This window comes from Nerophis lumbriciformis, linkage group LG33 (assembly GCF_033978685.3).
Source record: "Nerophis lumbriciformis linkage group LG33, RoL_Nlum_v2.1, whole genome shotgun sequence".
In the NCBI taxonomy this organism is placed as follows: Eukaryota; Metazoa; Chordata; class Actinopteri; order Syngnathiformes; family Syngnathidae; genus Nerophis; species Nerophis lumbriciformis.
In genome coordinates, this window is record NC_084580.2 from 24,730,001 (window position 1) to 24,757,078 (window position 27,078).

Genomic DNA, 27,078 nt, shown 5'->3' on the forward strand with positions numbered 1-27,078 from the left:
CTCACCCATGGTCAAGAGATTTGTGTAGTGACTGAGAGAACAAGATCGTGGATACAAGCGTCCGGAATGAGTTTCCGCAGTAGAGTGGCGGGGTTTTTCCTTAGAGATCGGGTGAGAAGCTGCTTCTCCACATCGAGAGGAGCCAAATGAGGTGGTTCAGATGTCCCCCAAGTGTTGAACTTGGGAGGCATTCAGGGCACATTCAACCGGTAGGGAAGACCCAGGACATTTTGGAAAGACTATGTCTCCCATTTGGCCCAGTTGTAGGATTTTAAGTATCTCGGGCTCTGGTTCGAGAGTGAGGAAAGGCTAAGGGGAACAGGCCGCTTGTACCCGTGATCTTGTCCTTTCGGTCATAACCCAAAGCTCATGACCATAGGTGAGGATGGGAACGTAAATCGACTGGTAAATTGTGAGCTTTGCCTTCCGGCTCAGCTCCTTCTTCACCACCACGGACCGATACAGCGTCCGCATCACTGCAGACGCCGCACCGATCCGCCTGTCGATCTCACGATCCGCTCTTCCCTCACTCGTGAACAAGACCCCGAAGTACTTGAACTCCTCCACCTTGGGCAGGATCTCCTCCCCAACCCAGAGATGGCACTCCACCCTTTTCTGGGCGAGAACCACAGACTCGTACTTGGAAGTGCTGAGCTTCGTCCAGCTCTTCCCGGGGGATTCCGAGGCGTTCCCAGGCCAGCCGGGAGACATAGTCTTCCCAACGTGTCCTGGGTCTTCCCCAACCCAGAAAAGGGCAATCCACCCCTTTCCGGGCAAGAACCACGGACTCGAACTTAGAAGTGCTGATTTTTATCCCAGCCCCACTTTTTATGTTTCATTTTAAAAGTGATTAAAGCTGTTTCCATAAAAGCTAGGCACTGGTAGGTTCAATTCCTGGCCAGGCTTGCATCAGGAAGGACAACCAGTATAAAAGTTAGCTATGCACTTGTATCTCTTTGTCTAAAAGACAAACAACAAATAAGCTAAGGAGTTCTACTTTCTTTATTTGGTTTCCTGACTAGTCACAAAGAACCGAACCATGACGGTCAAACCAAGACAAATAGCGAGTTGGGAGAATAGTATCAAATTTTCCCTGAGTTCATTTATCGGAAAATTCTCTGCCATTTTTTTTATTTCCATCCATCTTCTTTCACTTATCCGAGGTCGGGTCGCGAGGCAGCTGCCTAAGCAGGGAAGCCCAGACTTCCCTCTCCCCAGCCACTTCGTCCAGCTCTTCCCGGGGGATTCCGAGGCGTTCCCAGGTCAGCCGGTAGACATAGTCTTCCCAACGTGTCCTGGGTCTTCCCCGTGGCCTCCTATAGGTCGGACATGCCCTAAACACCTCCCTAGGGAGGCGTTCGGGTGGTATCTTGACCAGATGCCCGAACCACCTCATCTGGCTCCCCTCCATGTGGAGGAGCAGCGGCTTTATTTTGAGCTCCTCCCGGATGACAGAGCTTCTCAACCTATCTCTAAGGGAGAGCCCCATCACCCGACGGACCAAAACTAAGTTCGGCCGCTTGTACCCGTGATCTTGTCCTTTCGGTCATAACCCAAAGTTCATGACCATAGATGAGGATAGGGGCGTAAATCGACTGGTAATTGAGAGCTTTGCCTTCCGGCCCAGCTCCTCGTTCACCACGACAGACCGATCTCACGAGCCTTTCTTCCCTGACTCATGAACAAGACCCCAAGGTACTTGTACTCCTCCACCTGGGGAAAGATCTCCTCCCCAACCCAGAAAAGGGCAATCCACCCCTTTCCGGGCGAGAACCACGGACTCGAACTTGGAAGTGCTGATTTTTATCCCAGCCCCACTTTGTATGTTTCATTTTAAAAGTGATTAAAGCTGTTTCCATAAAAGCTAGGCACTGGTAGGTTCAATTCCTGGCCAGGCTTGCATCAGCAAGGACAACCGGTGTAAAAGTTAGCTACACACTTGTCTCTCTACGGCAAAAGACAAACAACAAATAAGCTAAGGGGTCTTACGTTCTCTATTTTGTTTCTTTACTGGACTCACAAAGAACCGAACCGTGACGATCCAACCGAGACAAATTGAGAGAATGAGATGATAATCAAATCAATGCCCATTTTTTTCAGACATGCTCCCTTGAGTGCGACGGTGAGTTGGACAGCCAGAAGCTCCGCCTCTGCTGGGAGATCCTACTGGAGGAAGAAAGCCACGTTCCTCTCGGCGGGGACGTCCGACCACAAGAAGAATCCGAGTCAACCGGCATCATCCGCGAGGATGAAACGTCACCGGCACACCAACTGACCAAAAAGTATGGCGGCTTCATGAAGCGCTACGGGGGCTTCATGTCTCGGCGCTCTTCTTCGGAAGGCCTGTTCGGCGATTCCGCGAATAGCGACAAGGAGGAACGCGCTCGGTTGGTTATCCTTAAAATCCTAAACGCGGCGCACGACGGGGAGGGCGGAGACGACGCGGGCGAGGCGGCGAAGCGCTACGGCGGCTTTATGAGGCGCGCCGACGACACGGAGGTTCAGGGCGACCTGCTGGAGGCGGTGTTAGGCCGCGGGTTGAGAAAGAGGTACGGGGGGTTCATGAGGCGTGTGGGCAGACCCGAGTGGCTGGTGGACAGCTACAAGAACGGGGGCGCTTCGAAGCGTGCATGGGAAAATGGCGACCTCCAGAAAAGGTATGGGGGCTTCATGGACTAGGAGCCTGCTTTTATGACCCCCATACCGATTTTTTTTATCAAACCCATCCAGCTTTGTACAATGTGCTGCTGCCTCCGTCAGCCACTGCTTCTTCAGTGAGTCCTGTGATGACATTAAATATATGCATATATCCAAAGCATTTTTTTGGACATATTATTTATTAAAAGGTTGTGTTGATCCATTTCATGTGGTCGTTTCTCTCTATGCTCCTCAAAATACTGGGGGGGGGTACTGCCACCTTCTCCCGGGCAGTCGGGTGGTGTGGGTGTGCTAAGGATGAGGAACGATGAACAAAAGCTCACTTACATAACCGGTGCTGCAGTCCACCTGTAGGGAGAGTCCGTCCAAATGGTTTCTTTCTCTCCTCCTGGAAAAGCCGGGCAACCAGTTCCTGTAGACCAAGGTCGTTGAATTTATGCTACGGCAGCTCAGAGTACCCACCCTTTTTGGATTCACTCGAGGGAGTACTTGAGAGTGCTCCCCCGGGTGATTCCCTCGTTCTACTGGGGGACTTCAACGCTCATATTGGCAACGATAGTGAAACCTGGAGAGGCGTGATTGGGAAGAATGGCCGCCCGGATCTGAACCCAAGTGGTGTTTTGTTATTGGACTTTTGTGCCCGTCACGGATTGTCCATAACGAACACCATGTTCAAGCATAAGGGTGTCCATATGTGCACTTGGCACCAGGACACCCTAGGCCGCAGTTCTATGATCGACTTTGTAGTTGTGTCATCGGATTTGCGGCCTCATGTTTTGGACACTCGGGTGAAGAGAGGGGCGGAGCTTTCTACCGATCACCACCTGGTGGTGAGTTGGCTGCGATGGTGGGGGAGGATGCCGGACAGACCTGGCAGGCCCAAACGCATTGTGAGGGTTTGCTGGGAACGTCTGGCAGAGTCTCCTGTCAGAGAGAGTTTCAATTCCCACCTCCGGAAGAACTTTGAACATGTCACGAGGGAGGTGCTGGACATTGAGTCCAAGTGGACCATGTTCCGCACCTCTATTGTCAAGGCGGCTGATTGGAGCTGTGGCCGCAAGGTAGTTGGTGCCTGTCGTGGCGGTAATCCTAGAACCCGTTGGTGGACACCGGCGGTGAGGGATGCCGTCAAGCTGAAGAAGGAGTCCTATCGGGTTCTTTTGGCTCATGGGACTCCTGAGGCAGCGGACAGGTACCGACAGGCCAAGCGGTGTGCGGCTTCAGCGGTTGCGGAGACAAAAACTCGGACATGGGAGGAGTTCGGGGAAGCCATGGAAAACGACTTCCGGACGGCTTCGAAGCGATTCTGGACCACCATCCGCCGCCTCAGGAAGGGGAAGCAGTGCACTACCAACACCGTGTATGGTGCGGATGGTGTTCTGCTGACCCCGACTGTGGAAGTGGTGGATCGGTGGAGGGAATACTTCGAAGACCTCCTCAATCCCACCAACACGTCTTCCTATGAGGAAGCAGTACCTGGGGAATCTGTGGTGGGCTCTCCTATTTCTGGGGCTGAGGTTGCTGAGGTAGTTAAAAAGCTCCTCGGTGGCAAGGCCCCGGGGGTGGATGAGATCCGCCCGGAGTTCCTTAAGGCTCTGGATGCTGTAGGGCTGTCTTGGTTGACAAGACTCTGCAGCATCGCGTGGACATCGGGGGCAGTACCTCTGGATTGGCAGACCGGGGTGGTGGTTCCTCTCTTTAAAAAGGGGAACCGGAGGGTGTGTTCTAACTATCGTGGGATCACACTCCTCAGCCTTCCCGGTAAGGTCTATTCAGGTGTACTGGAGAGGAGGCTACGCGGGATAGTCGAACCTCGGATTCAGGAGGAACAGCGTGGTTTTCGTCCTGGTCGTGGAACTGTGGACCAGCTCTATACTCTCGGCAGGGTCCTTGAGGGTGCATGGAAGTTTGCCCAACCAGTCTACATGTGCTTTGTGGACTTGGAGAAGGCATTCGACCGTGTCCCTCGGGAAGTCCTGTGGGGAGTGCTCAGAGAGTATGGGGTTTCGGACTGTCTGATTGTGGCGGTCCGCTCCCTGTATGATCAGTGTCAGAGCTTGGTTCGCATTGCCGGCAGTAAGTCGGACATGTTTCCGGTGAGGGTTGGACTCCGCCAAGGCTGCCCTTTGTCACCGATTCTGTTCATAACTTTTATGGACAGAATTTCTAGGCGCAGTCAAGGCGTTGAGGGGATTCGGTTTGGTGGCTGCAGGATTAGGTCTCTGCTTTTTGCAGATGATTTGGTCCTGATGGCTTCATCTGGCCAGGATCTTCAGCTCTCACTGGATCGGTTCGCAGCCGAGTGTGAAGCGACTGGGATGAGAATCAGCACCTCCAAGTCCGAGTCCAAGGTTCTCGCCCGGAAAAGGGTGGAGTGCCATCTCCGGGGTTGGGGAGGAGATCTTGCCCCAAGTGGAGGAGTTCAAGTACCTCGGAGTCTTGTTCACGAGTGAGGGAAGAGTGGATGGTGAGATCGACAGGCGGATCGGTGCGGCGTCTTCAGTAATGCGGACGCTGTATCGATCCGTTGTGGTGAAGAAGGAGCTGAGCCGGAAGGCAAAGCTCTCGATTTACCGGTCGATCTACGTTCCCATCCTCACCTATGGTCATGAGCTTTGGGTTATGACCGAAAGGACAAGATCAGGGGTACAAGCGGCCCAAATGAGTTTCCTCCGCCGGGTGGCGGGGCTCTCCCTTAGAGATAGGGTGAGAAGCTCTGTCATCCGGGAGGAGCTCAAAGTAAAGCCACTGCTCCTCCACATCGAGAGGAGCCAGATGAGGTGGTTCGGGCATCTGGTCAGGATGCCACCCGAGCGCCTCCCTAGGGAGGTGTTTAGGGCACGTCCGACCGGTAGGAGGCCACGGGGAAGACCCAGGACACGTTGGGAAGACTATGTCTCCCGGCTGGCCTGGGAACGCCTCGGGATCCCCCGGGAGGAGCTGGACGAAGTGGCTGGGGAGAGGGAAGTCTGGGCTTCCCTGCTTAGGCTGCTGCCCCCGCGACCCGACCTCGGATAAGCGGAAGAAGATGGATGGATGGATGGAGTTGACTCCATCCGAACCATGGTGGTGCCAGCGTCCTCGACAGTGAACACATGAGTTTATTTCAAATATATTGTCAAAGTTGCAGCTTTTTTCAAGGACGCTTTGCGAAAAAGCTAGTCAAAGATCATCTCTACGACATCATTTTAAGAATCTGCTGAAAAAATGTTTCGTTTTTTTTTACAAGGAATTAATGTAACTGATTTTTTTGCGTTATATGACCTGAATTTTTGTACATCAAATTATGTTGACATAATTTTGTGAGCAAAACATTTTTGTTCGCAAAAATGTGTGTTTAAACAGTCAGTGTTTTAAAATTCAGTGTTTGAAAAATGTAGTGTTTTAAAACTCAGATAACAAAATTCCAGTGTTCAAAAATTCAGTTTTTAAAAATGCAGAGTTTTAAAATTCAGTGTATAATTTATTTATTTTAATTTTTTTATTTTTTTACTTCGTGTATAAAAACAGTGTTTAAAAAAATGAGTTTTTAAAATTCAGTGCATAAAAGTTCAGTGTTTGAAAAAATGTAGTGTTTTAAAACTCAGATAACAAAATTCCAGTGTACAAAAATTCAGTTTTTAAAAATGCAGAGTTTTAAAATTCAGTGTATAATTTTTTTATTTTTTTTTAATTTCGTGTACAAAAACAGTGTTTAAGAAAATGAGTTTTTAAAATTCAGTGCATAAAAGTTCAGTGTTTGAAAAAAATGTAGTGTTTTAAAACTCAGATAACAAAATTCCAGTGTACAAAAATTCAGTTTTTAAAAATGCAGTTTTAAAATTCAGTGTATAATTTTTTTTTTTTTTTTTACTTCGTGTATAAAAACAGTGTTTAAAAAAATGAGTTTTTAAAATTCAGTGCATAAAAGTTCAGTGTTTGAAAAAATGTAGTGTTTTAAAACTCAGATAACAAAATTCCAGTGTAAAAAAATTCAGTTTTTAAAAATGCAGAGTTTTAAAATTCAGTGTATAATTTTTTTATTTTATTATTTTTTTTTTAATTTCGTGTACAAAAACAGTGTTTAAGAAAATGAGTTTTTAAAATTCAGTGCATAAAAGTTCAGTGTTTGAAAAAAATGTAGTGTTTTAAAACTCAGATAACAAAATTCCAGTGTACAAAAATTCAGTTTTTAAAAATGCAGAGTTTTAAAATTCAGTGTATAATTTTTTTTTTTACTTCGTGTATAAAAACAGTGTTTAAAAAAATGAGTTTTTAAAATTCAGTGCATAAAAGTTCAGTGTTTGAAAAAATGTAGTGTTTTAAAACTCAGATAACAAAATTCCAGTGTACAAAAATTCAGTTTTTAAAAATGCAGAGTTTTAAAATTCAGTGTATAATTTTATTTTTTTTTTAAATTTTTTTTAATTTCGTGTACAAAAACAGTGTTTAAGAAAATGATTTTTTAAAATTCAGTGCATAAAAGTTCAGTGTTTGAAAAAATGTAGTGTTTTAAAACTCAGATAACAAAATTCCAGTGTACAAAAATTCAGTTTTTAAAAATGCAGTTTTAAAATTCAGTGTATAATTTTTTATTTTATTTTTTTTTTACTTCGTGTATAAAAACAGTGTTTAAAAAAATGAGTTTTTAAAATTCAGTGCATAAAAGTTCAGTGTTTGAAAAAATGTAGTGTTTTAAAACTCAGATAACAAAATTCCAGTGTACAAAAATTCAGTTTTTAAAAATGCAGAGTTTTAAAATTCAGTGTATAATTTTTTAATTTTTTAAAAATTTTTTTAATTTCGTGTACAAAAACAGTGTTTAAGAAAATGAGTTTTTAAAATTCAGTGCATAAAAGTTCAGTGTTTGAAAAAATGTAGTGTTTTAAAACTCAGATAACAAAATTCCAGTGTACAAAAATTCAGTTTTTAAAAATGCAGAGTTTTAAAATTCAGTGTATAATTTTTTAATTTTTTTAAAAAAAAATTTAATTTCGTGTACAAAAACAGTGTTTAAGAAAATGAGTTTTTAAAATTCAGTGCATAAAAGTTCAGTGTTTGAAAAAATGTAGTGTTTTAAAACTCAGATTACAAAAATCAAGTGTACAAAAATTCTGATTTTAAAAATGTAGTGTTTTAAAATATCAGTGAATAACAATTTTTTTATTTAAATATTTGGTGTATAAAAAACTGTTTGAAAAAAATCTGTTTTAAAATTCAGTGTATAAAAATTCAGTGTTTGAAAAAAATTAGGGTTTTAAAACTCAGATTACAAAAATCAAGTGTACAAAAATTCTGATTTTAAAAATGTAGTCTTTTAAAATATCAGTGAATAAAAATGATTTATTTTAATATTTGGTGTATAAAAAACAGTGTTTGAAAAAAATCTGTTTTAAAATTCAGTGTATAAAAATTCAGTGTTTGAAAAAAATTAGGGTTTTAAAACTCAGATTACAAAAATCCAGTGTACAAAACTTCAGTTTTTAAAAATGTAGTATTTTAAAACTCAATGTGTAAAAATCCCGTGTTTGACAAAATTTGGTGTTTTAAAAGTCAGATTACAAAAATCCAGTGTACAAAAAATTCAGTTTTTAAAAATTCAGTCTATAAAAATGTTTTATTTTATTATTTTAAAATCCAGTTTTAAACGTTTGGTGTTTTAAAACTCAGTGTACAAAAAATCAGTGTTTTAAAATTCAGTGTATAAAAATCCAGTGTACAAAACTTCAGTTTTTAAAAATGTAGTATTTCAAAACTCAGTGTGTAAAAATCCCGTGTTTGAAAAAATGTAGTGTTTTAAAAGTCAGATTACAAAAATCCAGTGTAAAAAAATGCAGTTTTTAAAAATGTTGTGTTTTAAAACTCAGTGTATAAAAATTGAGTGTTTGAAAAAATGTTGTGTTTAAAAACTCAGATTACAAAAATCCAGTGTAAAAACAAATGTTGTTTTAAAATTCAGTGTGTAAAAATTCAGTGTATAGATTTTTTTAAATGTGGTGTCTAAAAAACAGTTTTTAAAAAATTTTTGTTTTTGAAAAAAATTGTTTTAAAACTGAGATTACAAAAATCCAGTGTATAAAAAAAATCAGTGTTTTAAAATTCAGTGTATAAAAATTCAGTGTTTGAAAAAAAATAGTGTTTTAAAACTCAGATTACAAAAATCAAGTGTACAAAAATTCTGATTTTAAAAATGTAGTGTTTTAAAATATCAGTGAATAAAAATTATTTATTTAAATATTTGGTGTATAAAAAACAGTGTTTGAAAAAAATCTGTTTTAAAATTCAGTGTATAAAAATTCAGTGTTTGAAAAAAACTAGGGTTTTAAAACTCAGATGACAAAAATCCAGTGTACAAAACTTCAGTTTTTAAAAATGTAGTATTTTAAAACTCAGTGTGTAAAAAATCCCGCGTTTGAAAAAATTTAGTGTTTTAAAAGTCAGATTACAAAAATCCAGTGTACAAAAATTCAGTTTTAAAAAATTCAGTCTATAAAAATGTTTTATTTTTTTATTTTAAAATCCAGTTTTAAAGGTTTGGTGTTTTAAAACTCAGTGTATAAAAAAAATCAGTGTTTTAAAATTCAGTGTATAAAAATTCAGTGTACAAAACTTCAGTTTTTAAAAATGTAAAATTTTAAAACTCAGTGTGTAAAAATCCTGTGTTTGAAAAAATGTAGTGTTTTAAAAGTCAGATTACAAAAATCCAGTGTACAAAACTTCAGTTTTTAAAAATGTAGTATTTTAAAACTCAGTGTGTAAAAAATCCCGCGTTTGAAAAAATGTAGTGTTTTAAAACTCAGATTACAAAAATCAAGTGTACAAAAATTCTGATTTTAAAAATTTAGTGTTTTAAAATATCAGTGAATAAAAATTATTTATTTAAATATTTGGTGTATAAAAAACAGTGTTTAAAAAAATCTGTTTTAAAATTCAGTGTATAAAAATTCAGTGTTTGAAAAAAATTTGTGTTTTAAAACTCAGATTACAAAAATCCAGTGTACAAAACTTCAGTTTTTAAAAATGTAGTATTTTAAAACTCAGTGTGTAAAAAATCCCGCGTTTGAAAAAATGTAGTGTTTTAAAAGTCAGATTACAAAAATCCAGTGTAAAAAAATTCAGTTTTTAAAAATGTTGTGTTTTAAAACTCAGTGTATAAAAATTGAGTGTTTGAAAAAATGTTGTGTTTAAAAACTCAGATTACAAAAATCCAGTGTAAAAACAAATGTTTTAAAATTCAGTGTGTAAAAATTCAGTGTATAGAATTTTTTTAAATGTGGTGTGTAAAAACAGTTTTTTTTTTAAATGTTGTTTTTGAAAAAAAATGTTTTAAAACTGAGATTACAAAAATCCAGTGTATAAAAAAAATCAGTGTTTTAAAATTCAGTGTTTGAAAAAAAATAGTGTTTTAAAACTCAGATTACAAAAATCCAGTGTACAAGAATTCAGTTTTTAAAAAATGTAGTGTTTTAAAACTCAGTGTATAAATTTGTTTTTTTTTAATTTGGTGTAAAAAAAAAAACAGTGTTTAAAAAATCTGTGTCTTAAAATTCAGTGTATAAAAAATCAGTGTTTGAAAAAATTTTGTGTTTTAAAACTCAGATTACAAAAATCCAGTGTAAAAAAATGCAGTTTTTAAAAATGTTGTGTTTTAAAACTCAGTGTATAAAAATTGAGTGTTTGAAAAAATGTTGTGTTTAAAAACTCAGATTACAAAAATCCAGTGTAAAAACAAATGTTGTTTTAAAATTCAGTGTGTAAAAATTCAGTGTATAGATTTTTTTTAAATATGGTGTGTAAAAACAGTTTTAAAAAAAATTTTGTTTTTGAAAAAAATTGTTTTAAAACTGAGATTACAAAAATCAAGTGTATAAAAAAATCTGTGTTTTAAAATTCAGTGTATAAAAATTCAGTGTTTGAAAAAAAAATAGTGTTTTAAAACTCAGATTACAAAAATCCAGTGTAAAAAAATGCAGTTTTTAAAAATGTTGTGTTTTAAAACTCAGTGTATAAAAATTGAGTGTTTGAAAAAATGTTGTGTTTAAAAACTCAGATTACAAAAATCCAGTGTACAAACAAATGTTGTTTTAAAATGCAGTGTGTAAAAATTCAGTGTATAGAATTTTTTTTAAATGTGGTGTGTAAAAAACAGTTTTTTTAAAAACGTTGTTTTTGAAAAAAATTGTTTTAAAACTGAGGTTACAAAAATCCAGTTTATAAAAAAATCTGTTTTAAAATTCAGTGTTTGAAAAAAAATAGTGTTTTAAAACTCAGATTACAAAAATCCAGTGTACAAGAATTCAGTTTTTAAAAAATGTAGTGTTTTAAAAGTCAGTGTAAAAATTTGTTGTTTTTTTTAAATTTGGTGTAAAAACAAAACAGTGTTTAAAAAATCCGTGTTTTAAAATTCAGTGTATAAAAAATCAGTGTTTGAAAAAATTGTGTGTTTTAAAACTCAGATTACAAAAATCCATTGTAAAAAAATTCAGTTTTTAAAAATGTAGTGTTTTAAAACTCAGTGTATAAATTTGTTTTTTTTTAATTTGGTGTAAAAACAAAACAGTGTTTAAAAAATCCGTGTTTTAAAATTCAGTGTATAAAAAATCAGTGTTAGAAAAAATTGTGTGTTTTAAAACTCAGATTACAAAAATCTAGTGTACAAAAATTCAGTTTTTAAAAATTCAGTGTATAAAAATGTTTTATTTTATTATTTATTTTTTTTAATCCAGTTTTAAAAGTTTGGTGTTTTAAAACTCAGTGTATTAAAAAAATCAGTGTTTTAAAATTCTGTGTATAAAAATTCTGTGTTCAGAAATTCAGTTCTGAAAAATTCCGTGACAGTTTGCTTCAGTTCTAAGAACAAACCAAGATTAGCCTCTGGTGACGCTGTATCTTCCGGGATGTGGCGTCGTGGTGAAAGTCCAGTAGAAATGCGAAGACTGGTGATGCAAAACAAAACAAAAAACAACTGGGCGTGGTCAGGAGGGCTTCATTTGCATCTAACAAATCCGCCTCTAAAAAGGAACCGTTTGATGTTCTCTAATATCGTTAGAATTTTATGTGCGTAAAATGTGTTATCTGTGATTTATACAACTTTACATCTCAGTTGCTTAGTTCCTCTGTTGCGAGCTGATTTGTTCATTAGGTTGTTGGGATTGTAGCAGGGAGGTAAGTAGACCCAAGTGTGATGCTCAGGAGGCAGGAGAACAGTTGGTCATTAGCTTTATGAGACAGAACAGGCTCGTAGACTGAGAGTTCAGCCAGATGGGGAATGCAGAAAGTCATGTGATGGCAAGCAGAGAACATCTGGAGAGTGGACTCCTAGAGAACATCTGGACTGTGGACTCCCAGAGAACATCTGGACAGTGGACTCCCTGAGAACATCTGGACTGTGGACTCCCAGAGAACATCTGGACAGTGGACTCCTGGAGAACATCTGGACAGTGGACTTCTGGAGAACATATGGACTGTGGACGCCGAGAGAACATCTGGACAGTGAACTCCTAGAGAACATTTGGACAGTGGACTCCTAGAGAACATCTGGACAGTGGACTCCCAGAGAACATCTGGACAGTGGACTCCTGGAGAACATCTGGACGGTGGACTCCTGGAGAACATCTGGACAGCGTACTCCTAGAGTACGTCTGGACAGTGGACTCCTAGAGAACACCTGGACAGTGGACTTCTAGAGAACAAATGGACTATTGACTCCGAGAGAACACCTGGACAGTAGACTGCTAGAGAATATCCGGACAGTGGACTCCTAGAGTACGTCTGTACAGTGGATTTAGAGAAAACACCTAGACAGTGGACTCCTAGAGAACATCTGGACAGTGGACTTCTAGAGAACATCAGGACAGTAGACTCCCAGAGAACATCTGGACAGTGGACTTCTAGAGAACATCAGGACAGGAGACTGCTAGAGAATATCCGGACAGTGGACTCCTAGAGTACGTCTGGACAGTGGATTTAGAGAATACCCCTGGACAGTGGACTCCTAGAGAACATCTGGACAGTGGACTCCCAGAGAACATCTGGACAGTGGACTCCTGGAGAACATCTGGACAGTAGACTGCTAGAGAATATCCGGACAGTGGACTCCTAGAGTACGTCTGGACAGTGGATTTAGAGAATACCCCTGGACAGTGGACTCCTAGAGAACATCTGGACAGTGGACTCCCAGAGAACATCTGGACAGTGGACTCCCAGAGAACATCTGGACAGTAGACTCCCAGAGAACATCTGGACAGTGGACTCCTGGAGAACATCTGGACAGCGTACTCCTAGAGTACATTTGGACAGTGGACTCCTAGAGAACATATGGACTGTGGACTCCGAGAGAACACCTGGACAGTAGACTGCTAGAGAATATCCGGACAGTGGACTCCTAGAGTACGTCTGGACAGTGGATTTAGAGAAAACACCTGGAAAGTGGACTCCTAGAGAACATCTGGACAGTGGACTCCCAGAGAACATCTGGACAGTGGACTCCCAGAGAACATCTGGACAGTAGACTCCCAGAGAACATCTGGACAGTGGACTCCTGGAGAACATCTGGACAGCGTACTCCTAGAGTACATTTGGACAGTGGACTCCTAGAGAACATATGGACTGTGGACTCCGAGAGAACACCTGGACAGTAGACTGCTAGAGAATATCCGGACAGTGGACTCCTAGAGTACGTCTGGACAGTGAATTTAGAGAAAACACCTGGACAGTGGACTCCTAGAGAACATCTGGACAGTGGACTCCTAGAGAACATCTGGACAGTGGACTCCCACAAAACATCTGGACAGTGGACTCCGAGAGAACATCTGGACAGTGGACTCCTAGAGAACATCTGGACAGTGGACTCCCAGAAAACATCTGGACAGTGGACTCGTAGAGAACATCTGGACAGCGTACTCCTAGAGTACGTCTGGACAGTGGACTCCTAGAGAACACCTGGACAGTGGACTTCTAGAGAACATATGGACCGTGGACTCCGAGAGAACACCTGGACAGTAGACTGTTAGAGAATATCCGGACAGTGGACTCCTAGAGTACGTCTGGACAGTGGATTTAGAGAAAACACCTGGACAGTGAACTCCTAGAGAACATCTGGACAGTGGACTCCTAGAGAACATCTGGACAGTGGACTCCCAGAGAACATCTGGACAGTGGACTCCTGGAGAACATCTGGACAGCATACTCCTAGAGTACGTCTGGACAGTGGACTCCAAGAGAACACCTGGACAGTGGACTTCTAGAGAACATATGGACTGTGGACTCCGAGAGAACACCTGAACAGTAGACTGCTAGAGAATATCCGGACAGTGGACTCCTAGAGTACGCCTGGACAGTGGATTTAGAGAAAATTCAGTCTATTCTCAGATCTAAAAGTTTGTAAATTGAAACAGTTGCAAATGGAGTGGTTTGTAAATCGAGGTTTACTTCACCTATGTTTTTGTTCCATATTGACAGCACCGGTGGCTTTGTCACGTGTACTAAAAAATCCACAGAAACCTTAGTGATGAGTAGTCTACGTTTGCACGTGGAGGCTCCACCCATAAGTTTGTAAATGAAAACGTTTGCATGTAGATGGGTTTGTAAATCGAGGTCAATTTTACGAACTTTGTTTTTTTTTCCGCTGTTGCCATTAAATGTACTCCAGTTATACTCCAAAAAACAACTTTGACTGTCATTTGTATAAACATGGTGAGTAGATTAGCAGTCCCACTTGCAGGTCCACACAACACTCTGGACCTCAAATCCCAGCTCAAAGTCCACGTGAGATATCATCCTGAGATATAAAAGTTCCAAAGTCCGACGAGGTCCCGACTGGAGGAGAAAGGTGACGCTCACAAAAAAAAACAGCAAAGGAGACGAGAAGCGAGCGTGCGAAAAAAGCAGAGGAAGTGAAGCTAACGAGAAAAAGACGCTAGTAGCGTTAGCTCGATTGTTTCGCCTTCAAAAGCTGGATTATACTTTGATGTTAATATCTTCTTTTAGAATGACATTTACTGGCAAAAAAAAGGAAATATTTTGGGGGGAAATTAGCGAGTTTACCTGAAACATTATGGGACAGTCACATGTTTGCTGTACTGGTGTGGAACACATCCATTTTTATCTCTTCATTTCCCGTTTTTAATCTCATCATTTCCACATTTAGTCTCATCATTTCCAATTTGTATCTCATAATTTCCATTTTTTATCTCATAATTTCCCATTTTTATCTCATCATTTCCAATTTTTATCTCATCATTTCCAGTTTTATCTCATAATTTCCAGTTTTTATCTCATAATTTCCACATTTTATCTCATCATTTCCAATTTTTATCTCATCATTATCCATTTTTATCTCATAATTTCCAGTTTTTATCTCATAATTTCCAGCTTTTATCTCATATTTTCCACATTTTATCTCATCATTTCCAATTGTTATCTCATCATTTCCAATTTTATCTCATATTTTATACCTTTGTCTGATACTTTCCACTTTTATCTCATATTTTCTACCTTTATCTCTTACGTTCCACTTTTTATTTCATACTTTCCACTTTTATCTCATAATTTTCACATTTTATCTCATACTTTCCACTTTTTATCTCATAATTTCCAGTTTTTATCTCATAATTTCCACATTTTATCTCATCATTTCTAATTTTTATCTCATCATTTCCCGTTTTTATCTCATCATTTTCAATTGTTATCTCATTTCCAGTTTTTATCTCATAATTTCCACATTTTATCTCATCATTTCCAATTTTTATCTCATCATTTCCAGTTTTTATCTCATCATTTCCACATTTAGTCTCATCATTTCCAATTTGTATCTCATCATTTCCACATTTAGTCTCATCATTTCCAATTTGTATCTCATAATTTCCATTTTTTATCTCATAATTTCCCATTTTTATCTCATCATTTCCAATTTTTATCTCATCATTTCCAGTTTTATCTCATAATTTCCAGTTTTTATCTCATAATTTCCACATTTTATCTCATCATTTCCAATTTTTATCTCATCATTTCCCATTTTTATCTCATAATTTCCCGTTTTTATCTCATAATTTCCAGCTTTTATCTCATATTTTCCACATTTTATCTCATCTTTTCCAATTGTTATCTCATCATTTCCAATTTTATCTCATATTTTATACCTTTGTCTCATACTTTCCACATTTATCTCATACTTTCCTCTTTTATCTCATAATTTTCACATTTTATCTCATACTTTCCAGTTTTTATTTCATAATTTCCAGTTTTTATCTCAAAATTTCCACATTTTATCTCATCATTTCTAATTTTTATCTCATCATTTCCCGTTTTATCTCATCATTTTCAATTGTTATCTCATTTCCAGTTTTTATCTCATAATTTCCACATTTTATCTCATCATTTCCAATTTGTATCTTATAATTTCCAGTTTTTATCTCATCATTTCCAATTTGTATCTCATAATTTCAATTTTTTTATCTCATCATTTCCAATTTGTATCTCATAATTTCCATTTTTTTATCTCATGATTTACCCTTTTTATCTTTGTAGCGTTTTTATCTCATAATTTCAATCTTTTTATCTCATAATTAAACATTTGTATCCCTTAATTTCCACATTTTATCTCATCATTTCCAATTGTTATCTCATAGTTTCCAGTTTTTATCTCATCATTTCCAATTTGTATCTCATAATTTCCATTTTTTATCTCATGATTTACCCTTTTTATCTCACAATTTCCCATTTTTATATCACTTCGAATTGTTAACTCATCATTTCCACTTTTTATCTCATGATTATGATGTTTAATCTCATAATTTTGACATTCTTATCTCATAATTTCAAATCTTCATGTAAAAATTACACATTTTTATCTCTTAATTTTGACTTTCTTACGTCACAATTACAACTTTTTAGCTCATAATTTCGACTTTATCTCATAACTGTGACTTTTTCATCTCAAAATTGTTACTTTTCATCTCATAATTAGGACTTATTATTTAATAATTAGGACTTTTTATTTCACAATGTAAAGTTTTTATCTCATAATTTCAATCTTTTTATCTCATAATTAAACATTTTTAGCTCATAAATTCCACATTTTATCCTCATCATTTCTAATTGTTATCTCATAATTTCCATTTTTTATCTCCTCATTTCCAATTTGTATCTCATAATTTCCATTTTTTTTATCTCATGATTTACCCTTTTTATCTTTGTAAAGTTTTTATCTCATAAATTCAATCTTTTTATATCATAATTAAACATTTGTACCCCATAATTTCCACATTTGATCTCATCATTTCCAATTTGTAGCTCATAATTTCCAGTTTTTATCTCATAATTTCCAATTTGTATCTTATAATTTCCATTATGTATCTCTTTTTTATCTCATAATTTCCAATTTTTATATCATTTCGAATTGTTATCTCATCATTTCCACTTTTTATCTCACCATTTCCACCTTTTATCTCATACTTTTCACTTTTTGTCTCATACTTTCCACTTTTTATCTCATGATTATGATGTTTAATCTCATAATTTTGACATTCTTATCTCATAATTTCAACTTTTCATGTAAGAATTACACATTTTTATCTCATATTTTTGACTTTCTTACGTCATAACTACAACGTTTTTCTCATAATTACTGAATTATTTTTTTTTTAATCCCATAATTAAGACTTTCTATCTCAAATTTTTATCTCACAATTACGACATTTTAGCTCATCATTTTGACTTGATCTCATCTCATCTTATACTTGCGACATTTTTATTTCATAATTAGGACTTATTTGTTCATAAATAGGACTTTTTGTCTCATAATTTTAAGTTTTTATCTCATATTTTTCACTTTCTATAAGTACATAAGTACAACTTTTTATCTAATTATTTTGACATTTTCTCATAATTAAAACTTCTTTTTTTTTATGGCTCATCTTTTTATGATATTTATTTCAATTTTTCGACTTTCTTATATCATAACTACAAGTTTTTATATCTTAATTACACATTTTTATCTCATTTCAACTTTCTAATATCATCATGATGATTTGGGGGTTTTTATTATGTTGTTTTGTGGTTAAAAAAAATATGTATAAAATAAAAATTAAAAAAAGGTCTTCCAGAGGAACCTGCAATATTTTGGATTATTTTGCAGTGATCCCCCATAACAAAGTAAAGGGACTAAATCACCAGTGCGTGGATTCTCGGTTTAGAGATTTTATTCCACAGATGAATTCATCTTTGATGAGAATAATAAACATGCTGACTTTGTCAAATAAATTGGAGTTTCTGGACGTGGTTGCATGTTCGATGACAGACAGTCGGCCACCTGTTGTAGCAACTTAATCAACTCCTGTCCTATCCTAAAGCCTGCATGGAGCCCCGTCTTATTAACATCATTTGCACTTTAATCTTCATCTCATTTGGTTTCTTTGAAGCATTCCCTCGTTCTTACGGCTCATCACTTTGTTTGCAAAAGGATTTATTTGTCATTTTCAAAGGCTTAATGTCTTCCCATCACATTTTTTATGTCATTTTTTTTTTTTTTTAATGTTTTCTTCTTTAGCCCCTTTGTTCCTCCAACTCCTTGAACTACTCAGGTATATTTCAAAATAAAGACCTGAAGGGACACATATGTAAATCTCTATGTGGGAGGGGCTGGGTTGTTGTACAAACCCCGTTTCCATATGAGTTGGGAAATTGTGTTAGATGTAAATATAAAGGGAATGCAATGATTTGCAAACATATTTGATGTTCAAAACTCATAAACTTTATATATATTTTTTGCAAATAATCATTAACTTAGAATTTCATGGCTGCAACACGTGCCAAAGTAGTTGGGAAAGGGCATGTTCACCACTGTGTTGCATGGCCTTTCCTTTTAACAACACTCAGTAAAGGTTTGGGAACTGAGGAGACACATTTTTGAAGCTTCTCAGGTGGAATTCTTTGCCATTCTTGCTTGATGTACAGCTTAAGTTGTTCAACAGTCCGGGGGTCTCCCTTGTGCTATTTTAGGCTTCACATTTTCAATGGGAGACAGGTCTGGACTGCAGGCGGGCCAGGAAAGTACCCGCACTCTTTTACTATGAAGCCACGTTGATGGAACACGTGGCTTGGCATTGTCTTGCTGAAATAAGCAGGGGCGTCCATGGTAATGTAACATTTGTTGCTCCAAAACCTGTATGTACCTTTCAGCATTAATGGCGCCTTCACAGATGTGTAAGTTACCCATGTCTTGGCCACTAATACACCCCCATACCATCACACATGCTGCCTTTTTTACACTTTGCGCCTAGAACAATCCGGATGGTTCTCTTCCTCTTTGGTCCGGAGGACACGACGTCCACAGTTTCCAAAAACAATTTTAAAATGCGGACTCGTCAGAAACACTTTTCCACTTTTGTATCAGTCCATCTTGGATGAGCTCAGGCCCAGCGAAGCCGACGACGTTTCCGGGTGTTGTTGATAAACGGTTTTCGCCTTGCATAGGAGAGTTTTAACTTGCACTTACAGATGTAGCGACCAACTGTAGTTACTGACAGTGGGTTACCCCAACCCAACTTTCAACCCTAACCTCAAACCCAACCCTAACCCTAAACCACTAACCCCAACCCCAGCCACAACCCTAACCCTAAACCACTTATCGAAACCCCAACCCCAACCCTAACCCTAAACCACTAACCCCAACCCCAGACACAACTCTTATCCCAACCCTAATCCTAAACCACTAACCCCAACCACAGCCACAACCCTTACCCCAACCCTAATCCTAAACCACTAACCCCAACCCCAACCCCAATCCCAACCCCAACCCTAACCCATTTATCCAAACCCCAACCCCAACCCTAACGCTAAACCACTAACCCCAACCACAACCCTTACCCCAACCCTAACCCTAAACCACTAACCCCAACCACAACCCTTACCCCAACTCTAACCCTAAACCACTAAGCCTAACCCAAACCCCAACCCCAGACACAATTCTTATCCCAACCCTAATCCTAAACCACTAACCTCAACCACAGCCACAACCCTTACCCCAACCCTAATCCTAAACCACTAACCCCAACCCCAACCCCAATCCCAACCCCAACCCTAACCCACTTATCCAAACCCCAACCCCAACCCTAACGCTAAACCACTAACCCCAACCACAACCCTTACCCCAACTGTAACCCTAAACCACTAACCCCAACCCAAACTCCAACACCAACCCCAACCACAACCCTAACTACAACCCTAACCCTTAAACCACTAACCCCTACCCAAACTCCAACCCCAACCCCAATCCCAACCCCAACCCTAACCCATTTATCCAAACCCCAACCCCAACCCTAACGCTAAACCACTAACCCCAACCACAACCCTTACCCCAACCCTAACCCTAAACCACTAACCCCAACCACAACCCTTACCCCAACTCTAACCCTAAACCACTAAGCCTAACCCAAACCCCAACCCCAGACACAACTCTTATCCCAACCCTAATCCTAAACCACTAACCCCAACCACAGCCACAACCCTTACCCCAACCCTAATCCTAAACCACTAACCCCAACCCCAACCCCAACCCTAACCCACTTATCCAAACCCCAACCCCAACCCTAACGCTAAACCACTAACCCCAACCACAACCCTTACCCCAACTGTAACCCTAAACCACTAACCCCAACCCAAACTCCAACACCAACCCCAACCACAACCCTAACTACAACCCTAACCCTTAAACCACTAACCCCAACCCAAACCCACATATATACAAACTAATACACCCCCATACCATCACACATGCTGCCTTTTTTACACTTTGCGCCTAGAACAATCCGGATGGTTCTTTTCCTCTTTGGTCCGGAGGACACGACGTCCACAGTTTCCAAAAACAATTTTAAAATGCGGACTCGTCAGAAACACTTTTCCACTTTTGTATCAGTCCATCTTGGATGAGCTCAGGCCCAGCGAAGCCGACGGCGTTTCCGGGTGTTGTTGATAAAACGGTTTTCGCCTTGCATAGTAGAGTTTTAACTTGCACTTACAGATGTAGCGACCAACCGTAGTTACTGACAGTGGGTTTCTGAAGTGTTCCTGAGCCCATGTGGTGATATCCTTTACACACTGACGTGGCTTGTCGATGCGGTACAGCCTGAGGGATGGAAGGTCACGGGCTTAGCTGCTTACGTGAACCCCTTGATGATATTACGGAGCGTAGATGGTGAAATCCCTAAATTCCTTGCAATAGCTGGTTGAGAAATGGTGTTCTTAAACTGTTCAAAAAATTTGCTCAGGCATTTGTTGACAAAGTGGTGACCCTCGCCCCATCCTTGTTTGTGCATTTCATGGAATCTACCTTTATACCCAATCATGGCACCCACCTGTTCCCAATATGCCTGTTCACCTGTGGGATGTTCCAAATAAGTGTTTGATGAGCATTCCTCAACTTTATCAGTATTTATTGCCACCTTTCCCAACTTCTTTGGCACGTGTTGCTGCTATCAAATTCTAAAGTTAATGATTATTTGCAAATATGTTGTCTTTGTAGCATATTCAACTGAATATGGCTTGAAAAGGATTTGCAAATCATTGTATTCCGTTTATATTTACGTCTAACACAATTTCCCAACTCATATGGAAACGGGGTTTGTACTTTGGACAAAGTATTTATCTGTCAGATAAATGCTGTCAAGTTTGCACCCACAGCAACATTTCCATAAGTGTGTTCATGTTGCAGCTGCTGACGTTACAAAACTATTAAACAGGTCATTACTTACTCCATGGACTGTGCATTCAATTTGAGCAACACAAATAACCATTTTTGCAGGACATATTTCAGTATACAAGTATTGTAAAAATATTTTTTCTTCATTTATATATATATATATATATATATATATATATATATATATATATATATATATATATATATATATATATATAAATGAAGAATTTTTTTTTTTTACAATACTTGTATACTGAAATATGTCCTGCAAAAATGGTTATTTGTGTTGCTCAAATTGAATAATTTTGACATTCTTATCTCATAATTTCAACTTTTCATGTAAAAATTACACATTTTTATCTCATAATTTTGACTTTCTTACGTCATAATTACAACGTTTTTCTCATAATTACTGAATTATTTTTTTTCATCCCATAATTAAGACTTTCTATCTCAAATGTTTATCTCACAATTACGACATTTTAGCTCATCATTTTGACTTGATCTCATCTCATCTTATACTTGCGACATTTTTATTTCATAATTAGGACTTATTTGTTCATAAATAGGATTTTTTGTCTCATAATTTTAAGTTTTTATCTGATATTTTTCACTTTCTATAAGTACATAAGTACAACTTTTTATCTACTTATTTTGACATTATCTCATAATTAAAACTTTGTTTTTTATCGCTCGTCTTTTTATGATATTTATTTCATATCTTTGACTTTCTTATATCATAACTACAAGTTTTTATATCATAATTACACATTTTTATCTCATAATTTCAACTTTCTAATATCATCATGATGATTTGGGGGTTTTATTATGTTGTTTTGTGGTTAAAAAAAATGTATAAAATAAAAAAAAATAAAAAGGTCTTCCAGAGGAACCTGCAATATTTTGGATTATTTTGCAAAAATAATTTAAAATATTTTTACAAGTATTGTAAATACTTGTACAAATAACAAATGGTTATTTGTCCTGCAAATAACCATTTTTGCAGGACATATTTCAGTATACAAGTATTGTAAAACTATTTTTTCTTCATTTATATATATATATATATATATATATATATATATATATATATATATATATATATATATATATAAATATTTTTTCTTCATTTATATATATATATATATATATATATATATATATAAATGAAGAAAAAATATTTTTACAATACTTGTATACTGAAATATGTCCTGCAAAAATGGTTATTTGTGTTGCTCAAATTGAATAATTTTGACATTCTTATCTCATAATTTCAACTTTTCATGTAAAAATTACACATTTTTATCTCATAATTTTGACTTTCTTACGTCATAATTACAACGTTTTTCTCATAATTACTGAATTATTTTTTTTCATCCCATAATTAAGACTTTCTATCTCAAATGTTTATCTCACAATTACGACATTTTAGCTCATCATTTTGACTTGATCTCATCTCATCTTATACTTGCGACATTTTTATTTCATAATTAGTACTTATTTGTTCATAAATAGGATTTTTTGTCTCATAATTTTAAGTTTTTATCTGAGATTTTTCACTTTCTATAAGTACAACTTTTTATCTAATTATTTTGACATTATCTCATAATTAAAACTTTGTTTTTTATCGCTCGTCTTTTTATGATATTTATTTCATATTTTTGACTTTCTTATATCATAACTACACGTTTTTATATCATAATTACACATTTTTATCTCATAATTTCAACTTTCTAATATCATCATGATGATTTGGGGGTTTTATTATGTTGTTTTGTGGTTAAAAAAAATGTATAAAATAAAAAAAATAAAAATAAAGGTCTTCCAGAGGAACCTGCAATATTTTGGATTATTTTGCAAAAATAATTTAAAATATTTTTACAAGTATTGTAAATACTTGTACAAATAACAAATGGTTATTTGTCCTGCAAATAACCATTTTTGCAGGACATATTTCAGTATACAAGTATTGTAAAAATATTTTTTCTTCATTTATATATATTTATATATATATATATATATATATATATATATATATATATATATATATATATATATATATATATATATATATACACACATATATATATATATATATATATATATATATATATATATATATATATATATATATATATATATATATATATGAAGAAAAAATAGTTTTACAATACTTGTATACAAGTATTGTAAAACTATTTTTTCTTCATTTATATATATATATATATATATATGTATATATATACTGAAATATCACACTGAGAAACTTTGCTATTTTTTGCAAATATTAGCTCTTTTGGAATTTGTTGCCTGCGACATGTTTGAAAAAAAGCTGGCACAAGTGGCAAAAAAGACTGAGAAAGTTGAGGAATGCTCATCAAAAGACTTATTTGGAACATCCCACAGGTGAACAGGCTCATTGGGAACAGGTGGGTGCCATGATTGGGTATAAAAGCAGCTTCCATGAAATGCTCAAACAAGGACGGGGCGAGGGTCACCACTTTGTCAACAAATTCCTGAGCAAATTGTTCCAACTGAGAAACTTCCTTTTTTTTTGGCAAATAATCATTAACTTAGAATTGATTGGCAGCAACACATTGCAAACAACGCCATTTTTTTTACCAGTGAGTTACATGGCCTTTCCTTTTAACAACACTCAGTAAAGGTTTGGGAACATTTTTGAAGTGGAATTCTTTCCCATTCTTGCTTGATGTACAGCTTAAGTTGTTCAACAGTCTCCCTTCTCATATTTTAGCCTTCATATTTTCAATGGTAGACAGGTCTGCCACTCTTGTCCTATGAAGCTTGGCATCGTCTTGCTGAAATAAGCAGGGGCGTCCATGCTTGGATGGCAACATATGTTGGTCCAAAACCTGTATGTACCTTTCAGCATTAATGGCGCCTTCACAGATGTGTAAGTTACCCATGTCTTGGGCACTAATACACCCCCATACCATCACACATGCTGCCTTTTACACTTTCACCCTAGAACAATCCGGATGGTTCTTTTCCTCTTTGGTGCACAGTTTCCAAAAACAATTTGAAACATGGACTCGGCAGACCGCAGAATACTTTTGCACTTTGCATCAGTCCATCTTAGATGAGCTCGGGCCCAGCGAAAGCCGGCGGCGTTTCTGGGTGTTGTTGATAAATGGCTGTGGCCTTGCATAGTAGAGTTTTAACTTGCAACTCATAATTTTTTTTTTTTTTTTGCAAATAATCATTAACTTTAGAATTTGATGCCAGCAACACGTGACAAAGAAGTTGGGAAAGGTGTCAATAAATACTGATAAAGTTGAGGAATGCTCATCAAACACTTATTTGGAACATCCCACAGGTGAACAGGCTAATTGGGAACAGGTGGGTGCCATGATTGGGTATAAAAGCAGCTTCCATGAAATGCTCAGTCATTCACAAACAAGGACGGGGCGAGGGTCACCACTTTGTCAACAAATGCCTGAGCAAATTGTTTAAGAACAACATTTATCAACCAAGCTATTGCAAGGAATTTAGGGATTTCGCCATCTACGCTCCGTAATATCGTCAAAGGGTTCAGAGAATCTGGAGAAATCACTGCACGTAAGCCATGATATTACGCACCTTGGATCCCTCAGGCCGTACTGCATTTAAACAGACATCGGTGTGTAAAGGATATCACCACATGGGCTCAGGAACACTTCAGAAAACCACTGTCAGTAACTACAGTTGGTCGCTACATCTGTAAGTGCAAGTTAAAACTCTACTATGCAAAGCCAAAGCCATTTCTGTCTTGCCTCTGGTTTTCCACTCCCTTCTTCTCCCTGCTTTGTCTTGTCCTGTCTACACTTTTTTGAAGCCTCTTTCTTTACGCTGTCCTCCAAATCTAAACATCAGACATGCTGGACTCTCGACTCAATTGACAGAATCTTCTCGACGAGGAAAAGAGGTTCCGGGGAGCCTGACTGCCCTGATGCAACCATTGGTGCGGGGTACGTGAGAGACTCCTGGGACAAATGGAGAATCATGTGCCTCTCAGTCCTTTCCATCGAGGACGTGGAAGACCTGTTTGGAACCATGATCACGGGGCGCCTGCTGATTGGGCTGGGCGTTGCTCTGGTGTATCGTCAAATTCGTAAGACGATGGCAGCCACTCAAGGAGCCCAAAGGCTGTTCGCCCCAATGGAAGGTTTGGGCCGGGCTGTGGGATCACAGACTGGAAATCGTAAGATGGATCACATCATGGAAAAGCTCGTTGAATGGGAAATATTTGATCAAGAAAGTTTGATCATATTACGCCTAAACTGGCTCACCTGCACTGGCTTCCTGTGCACTTAAGATGTGACTTTAAGGTTTTACTACTTACGTATAAAATACTACACGGTCTAGCTCCGTCCTATCTTGCCGATTGTATTGTACCATATGTCCCGGACAGAAATCGGCGCTAAAAGAACTCCGGCTTATTAGTGATTCCCAGAGCCCAAAAAAAGTCTGCGGGATATAGAGCGTTTTCTATTGGGGCTCCAGTACTATGGAATGCCCTCCCGGTAACAGTTAGAGATGCTACCTCAGTAGAAGGGGGGGTGGGGGGGGGGGGGGGGGGGTCACACAGGTCCGGTGGCCATGGATGAAGTGCTGGCTGTCCAGAGTCGGGACCCGGGGTGGACCGCTCGCCTGTGTATCGGTTGGGGACATCTCTGCGCTGCTGACCCGTCTCCGCTCGGGATGGTTTCCTGCTGGCCCCACTATGGACTGGACTCTCACTATTATGTTAGATCCACTATGGACTGGACTCTCACTATTATGTTGGATCCACTATGGACTGGACTCTTACTATTATGTTAGATCCACTATGGACTGGACTCTCACTATTATGTTAGATCCACTATGGACTGGACTCTTACTATTATGTTAGATCCACTATGGACTGGACTCACACTATTATGTTAGATCCACTATGGACTGGACTCTCACACTTTTATGTTAGATCCACTATGGACTGGACTCTCACTATTATGTTAGATCCACTATGGACTGGACTTTCACAATATCATGTTGGATCCACTATGGACTGGACTTTCACAATATTATGTCAGACCCACTCGACATCCATTGCTTTCGGTCTCCCCTACGGGTGGGGGTTACCCACATATGCGGTCCTCTCCAAGGTTTCTCATAGTCATTCACATCGACGTCCCACTGGGGTGAGTTTTTCCTTGCCCTTATGTGGGCTCTGTACCGAGGATGTCGTTGTTGCTTGTGCAGCCCTTTGAGACACTTGTGATTTAGGGCTATATAAATAAACATTAATTGATTGATTGAAAAATTGGAAATGAGAGCCAGCATGGACGAACAGAACAGACAAGTCATTGTAATGTCTGCTCGCGGAAAAACAAAAATCCTAATCTACGATTTGACTCCCTCGAATGGCAACAACAGGAGCAGGCTGTTCTAAAAACATCCCCCATGGACGCTTTTGACCTCCCTCCCTCCTCAACGACACCTGGAGTCGAACTTTTGCTTGCATGCAGAACGGCCCCAGGCCTATGGACACTACGTCAACACACCCAACACTATGATGCATACATTGGATAACTGTTTCAGATGTCTATGTTTTTGTATCTGTCCCTATTTGAAATAAACCTCTATAATAATAATAATAATGGGCATATACACGCACACACACACACCCTCCCCCACCCCACGCATTCACCACCGCTTGATTCCCCTTCAGGGTAATGGATGGCTGGCAGCGCTTTAAAGCAGCA

General features: G+C 38.0%; 1 protein-coding gene across 1 annotated transcript in view; it reads left to right on the plus strand.

The window, feature by feature from the left end:
- Positions 1–2,852, plus strand: part of LOC133575816 (proenkephalin-A-like) — a 25,021-nt gene extending 22,169 nt beyond the window's left edge. The window contains exon 3 of the mRNA XM_061928671.1: positions 2,101–2,852. Within this exon, the coding sequence (XP_061784655.1) occupies positions 2,101–2,679 (579 nt within the window). The 3' untranslated portion in view covers positions 2,680–2,852. The remainder of the gene's footprint in view (positions 1–2,100) is intronic.
- Positions 2,853–27,078: the final 24,226 nt, after the last annotated feature.